Source organism: Nicotiana sylvestris, chromosome 4, assembly GCF_000393655.2.
Source record: "Nicotiana sylvestris chromosome 4, ASM39365v2, whole genome shotgun sequence".
In the NCBI taxonomy this organism is placed as follows: domain Eukaryota; kingdom Viridiplantae; phylum Streptophyta; class Magnoliopsida; order Solanales; family Solanaceae; genus Nicotiana; species Nicotiana sylvestris.
In genome coordinates, this window is record NC_091060.1 from 178,218,653 (window position 1) to 178,224,652 (window position 6,000).

At 36.1% G+C, this 6,000-nt stretch overlaps 1 protein-coding gene across 1 annotated transcript; it reads right to left on the bottom strand.

The window, feature by feature from the left end:
- Positions 1 to 2,268: 2,268 nt before the first annotated feature.
- On the bottom strand, positions 2,269 to 4,165 carry LOC104226608 (uncharacterized). Its single transcript, XM_009778637.2, has 4 exons — positions 3,909 to 4,165; positions 3,732 to 3,817; positions 2,700 to 2,957; positions 2,269 to 2,616 (listed from the first exon to the last, which is right to left on the bottom strand). The coding sequence occupies exons 1-4, from the start codon at positions 4,018 to 4,020 to the stop codon at positions 2,449 to 2,451; spliced, it is 624 nt and encodes a 207-aa protein (XP_009776939.1). The 5' UTR covers positions 4,021 to 4,165; the 3' UTR covers positions 2,269 to 2,448.
- Positions 4,166 to 6,000: the final 1,835 nt, after the last annotated feature.

Below are 6,000 nucleotides of genomic sequence, written 5' to 3' on the forward strand. Positions count from 1 at the left end.
ATTCGGTACACTAAACTCTCACTATAAGTGGGATCCGGAAAAAGGCCGGACCACAAGGGTCTATTCTGTCTCCCTCCAAAAAAAGGGAGACATTTCAAAATAAATATACTTTCCTACGGAAGATTAAGAGAAAAATTTAACATGTACACGCCAAAAAGATTATTGCGCAAATTTACCTGTTGCAGCACGATATAGTTATTTTTAGGTAACGTGGTCGTGTAAAAAAATCATTTACACTCTAAATATATAGAAGTTAAAGTATATTGCTCAATGTAGGGTTCTTTATAAGGGGAGAAGACTAACCTGTAGTTCAAGAATTGATGCTCCAGAGTCCATGCCCATTAGTAAATTGACTGATGACAGAATAAGCTAGACATTACCAAACACTTTCCTCTAAAGTTTATACTCATATTTATGCTTCTTGTTGGGTACTTTAACGTACTGCCCTTCCTCCTGTTGTACTGCAATTGTACTAAGTAGTTTTTTGGTATAATCCTTTAAGGCCTCTGCCATCTAAGTGCTCTTCCAATTAACATCGTGACATGTATGACAAACCGGAGGCGGAGCTAGGTTTTTGAGTTCACTGTTCTCTAATATTTCTCTTATCGTTGGACAAATAAAATGGATACTTTATTTCGCCCTCTCGAATCTCGGTCAGTAACATTCAATTGATCGGTAAGGGTTTCCCTATAAGTAAAAACTTACGCGCACAAACATGTGTTTATAAATAGACTCATCTCACTTAGTCATGGTTAACTAATACATGTTTTCACCTAATAAAATCACTTAACCATGATTAATTGATACAGTTTGGTATAAACACCCGGGTGTTTGTACTGATGGGAGACATTGAGTACCCAGTGAAATAGCGAAATAGCTAAGGTGTGTTGCAAGCTGGTCCAAACAACTGTTATCAAACATATATGTGTGTGCGCATGCACCCTTGTAGCATGGCCAAGCACAACATGATCTAATCAGATTTCTACATGCTCATCCCAAGGGACATAGCACAAAAGGATAATCTACAGCATGATAAGAGTGTTTTCATATATTCTTGTACCTTTGAAAAGCCTTCAGAGAATAGTAGTGATGACAAATGAGGAGACTCTACCCCCCCCCCCCCACAACCCCCAATCATGTAACTTCTGAAGAACAGAGTAGGAGGAGGAATTAGAGGCAATGGCTTGGATCAGAGGCAAGGCAACTAATGGAATTCCACTGTTACACAATCCTATGGCAACAATGAGATACATACAAGATAGCGCATCTTCCTCGCCTGCTTCCCTCAAATATGATGAAACACTACAAAATCCCTTCTTCCTATGGTAAAAGTAAGGAAGAGTTAGCGCGAAGGATACTAAACCTCAGACCATGTCACCAAAGGGTAAGTAGGAAAAGCCACTGTTGGCCTTAAAATGAAGTGCCCAGTAACACAGTTCCTTCAATCAAAACCAAAATCAAGCAATCTTCTATTCTAGATAGGAAGTTCCTTATCCAAAAGATTCCCTAATATAAGCAACTGCTGCATCAAGCATCAGTTGTGCTCCGTCTTTTATTAAGTTAAGGTTGTAAGAGAAAAGCTACAAGTTCCAGTTCAAAAAGCGCTGCATCTAGAGCTGCTTTTCATTCCAACCCAGTTACAAGACTTAAGAGAACATTTTCTCAATCAAGAAAAGCAATGTTGTTGTTTTCACCCTTTCTGTACCATATACTTCTCGATTTCTCAAGATCACATCAGGCATATACAGCCAAGATGGACCAGCAAAAACATAAACTCTGGTATGACAGTCCAGAGATAAAAAATTGCTATGCTTTGCGCAGTAAAAGCTAACGGGAAGGAAGGGGGAGGAAAACAGTCTAGTTCTGAAGGGACAATGAAGATATCATATGCTCTACTTTTACCTCATTATCTGACTCTTATACTCGACGGAGATAATCAGTACCCATCTTTTTGTTACTTCCCCCCTACAATCCCCACCATGTTCACCACAACCAACCATAGTGAATAATTTCAAACCAAAAAACACAAAGAAACTATAGAGTTAGCAAGCACATGAAAACAAAAGCCAAAACTGGCTGGAATTTTGATGTCCAAGCACAAAACAAACAGCATAGATAGAATAATCGTAAGAGACGCTTTGACTAGAAAATACGGAACAAAGTCGTCACATATAAGAATAACAGCAGCACAAACTCATGTGAAATCTAAAAACATTAAGGAGCACAGAGCCCCTCATCCAAACAAATCCCACAATAGAACTCGAAAGATTTAAGATCAACAAAGATTAGACATTTGGACATTCATATTTCAATTTGTACAGATTCAATTATTAACATAGACATATTAACAGGGTATACTTGTTATTTACAGTCACATGAGGAGAGAAATTGCCTAATAGAAGCAATGTAATGTATAACACTAATCTCTACACATCCTTCTACCAGACCTTACAAAAGGGGAAAGATGCCATCGTTGTTGTCATCATCCAAATCAAAATACTTGAAGCCAATATCATTGTCCGGATTCGGATTGAAGTTGGGGCCGACGTAGCATTTCATCTCATGAAACAGGTTTAAGTTGTCCACAAGCTTGTGAAACACATTGCATCCACAACACTGCCAAAACAAGAAACCAAATAAATTAAGTACCATATATTACAGGCTCAATAGAGGTAATAAGGTGATTGTAAGTCAAGTACCTGGACAAAAACAGTGCCATCAGTATAAGCATGGGGATTGATGGCACGAGTGGTACGTTGGCCACAGACATTGCAAGTAAAGGCCACACGCATACGCCTTCGTGGAGATTTAGTAAAGAGTGACCAAGGGAAGGTGGAAATTTGGTCTGTATTGGATTCAGAATCTGAACCAGCAGGCACGGGTGGCCCCTCCATGCCTGAGCCAGTAGTCCAGCCTCTTACATTAGCCGCACTAAGGACCAAACCCATCGCAGCATCCTGGTAAAAAATCCCAGAACAACCAACTGATCAGAACCCCGAATTCCTAAAGACCCAACAATTTAAACTTCATGGACACAGGGATGAGAAATGAACTCCTCCCATCGCCTGGGAGGTTACGGTTTCATGTTCTATTTCACTCCCTAATGGAACCTTTGTATGATCGTTCCCCAACTTTGTGAGGGGCTGAGGTGTAGTTGTTATCGTTATTCTTTTTTAGTAACCCCAAATTCACCACAAGTTCGTAAAAACAAGAATTTAGACAAAGAACGGAACTTTGAGGATGATTATTCAAAAACATTCTAGCACGATCCACCAATTGGAAAAAATCCCCACAACTTTGCGGAAACCCAACAATTAAATCAAATAAAAAAAAGGAAATTCGAGAGAGATGAATCAAAATTACCTTAAATAATTAGACCTACAAAACCTCAAAATCACCAACAATTTCGTGAAAACTCAACAAATTAAAAGAGAGAGAGAGAGAGAGAGAGAGAGAGAGAGAGAGAAGGAAAAACTGGGGAACTCTGAGGTTGATGAATCAAAAACACCTCTAATAGAGCAGACCCACAATCAGAACCCAAAAATTACCATAGTTTCATAGAAACCCAACAACTAAATCAAATAAAGATAGCAACTTTAATTATAATAAATCAAAAATACCGTTGGATAGAGCAGACCCACCAATCAAGATCCCCAAAACTACCACAATTTCGGGCAAACCCGACAAAATCGAAAAAGGTTACAACTTTAAGAAAGATCGATCGAAAATACCTTGGATAGAGTAGGATTATTGAGGATTGGAACGATGCTGGTGCAGTCAATGGCATCCGATTGAAAATCAGGTTCATTTCCATTATCTGAAAAAAAATATAAACAAAAAAATTTTGTGTTAGAAGTAATAAACAATGATAATAAATGAAAAAATATGAGAAAGTTTAGTGAATATACTTTTACGTGAAACGGAAAACTTGACAAATTTACGGGAAACAGAAGAAGGAAGGTCTTTGGATTTAGGAGAAAAGATGGAGAGAGAAGGGGAGTAAGCCGTGAGAGTTTCCATGGCTATTACTGAAGTTTTTCGGATTTTTATTGACTTTGTGTTTGCGTCTGAGCTTGTAACGAAAATGAAGCAAGAAAATTTTTTAATATACTGTTGGGTTGCCGACTTTAATAGTACTAGTTCATCAAAAATGAAAGTGGAAAATATCGCGAGCTGAAAAAGAAAGACAAGTTTACAAGAAAATAGAGAAGTTGTTATAAATATATATTATGGATGATACCTGGTACAGTAGTAGTTTACAAGCAGCTTACACAATAGGTTGCAGTAACAACTTACAAGCAGCTTACAGTAGCAGCTTGCAGTAGCAACTTACACAATAGCTTCCTTTCTTCCGTAAATAGAGGAGATTTCAATTCATTATGTGCATGAATTTGAAGTTGAATAATAAATATCTCTCTATACTTATCTTTGATTTCTTTACTTTAAAGTCTTTATTTTATAACACGTTATCAGCACGAGACTCTGCTATTTTGAGCTGTTACTTCAAATTTAATTTCTATTTCAGTGTTCATCTCCGATGTATGGCGATGCTCTTACATCCGTGGTAGATCTTGTTCATTCCGAGCATCATAAAGCAGATTATATCCTTGAGGTGGTGAGCTTTTCTTCTTGGCGGTAAACATGTGGATATCACTTACGTCTGAAGTGACCAAATTTGTGTGAAGTAATTTGAGCCTTTTGTTTATATTTGGTTTAATATCTTTATCATCGCTTGCTTGGTTATATGCTACGTATACAATACCTATTTTGGTATTTATTTCCTTCATCCTAATTATTATAATAAAGGATTATAAAGTGGATAACATTGTTAGATCCACTTAAACTCCAGCAGAGTTTGCAAGAAATATATAACCATCAGAAGTGGTTATGTTTTGTATATCTCATTGTAACTAAATTTTGTTAACCACCAGAAGTGGTATATGCATATAATCACCAGAAGTGATAATTTAGGCTTTCTATGGGTACAATTGAAGATAAGTTAGAAAAAAAAAATCTCTATATTACTTGCATGCCTCGATTTGCTCCTAAAGTAGCAACATTTTAAAAGAGGTTCTAAGCCATCACACGATTTGGTGTAATTTATGTACGTTCAAATAATTATGTTTCCGTTCCCTAAAGAATGAGAACTTTTGATAAATATTAATCCATTCCCTGAAGTGAATGTGACAATATTAATAAAGCTCGTAAATATGAACGCGCTTTTGATGTAAATATATTACAATTCACCTCCAGAAGAGGTAATATGATTGAGAGAATATATACTCAATATTTCATATTTTAAATTTGCTCCTTAAGTAGTAAAACAATTAAATTTTTCTTCTGAAGCAGGAAAATATTATGAAAGTGTGTCTTTTTGTGCTTAAATAAAATAATAAGCTATCCAAAGTTATTTTTGAAGCACATTTTCATTCCCTGGAGTGAATAAAGAAATTCCACAACTCACCTCCTAAAGAGGTAGAATAACAAAGGATATAAATCTTGTTTTTGTGGCATAAGGATCATTGTCGCACGTACCCGTTGTACGTAAAATATCTTGAATTTTTTTTATTAAATATCATTCCAAGGCAAAAGTATTCTTGTAGAATGTTTTCTACTACAACCACATCAGTACATTATGGTTAGTTATTGAGTTCCCCGAAGGAAATAACAACTCATGTATCTTTTCTTAAAGGACGCAATGACTATGTGATTGCCGCATTGATACAAAATATTTAGATGTTAATGGTATTTCTCCTTGAAAGAGATATTTGTCACGAAGTTAATAGTAGAATATTAACATTCTTGATTTTCGTCATTTATAAATTTAGAATTGGCTTTGTATTGCCTATTTGATTATGATTTTCTCTCATGACACCAGAAGTGTTTGAGCAATATTTGGTAGTACAAAATTTATCAAAAGCTCTATATGTTTGTCTAGAAGACATATGTCACCAGTAGTATCCGATAAATATTAGATTGTGGATAATGAATGAAGGCTCT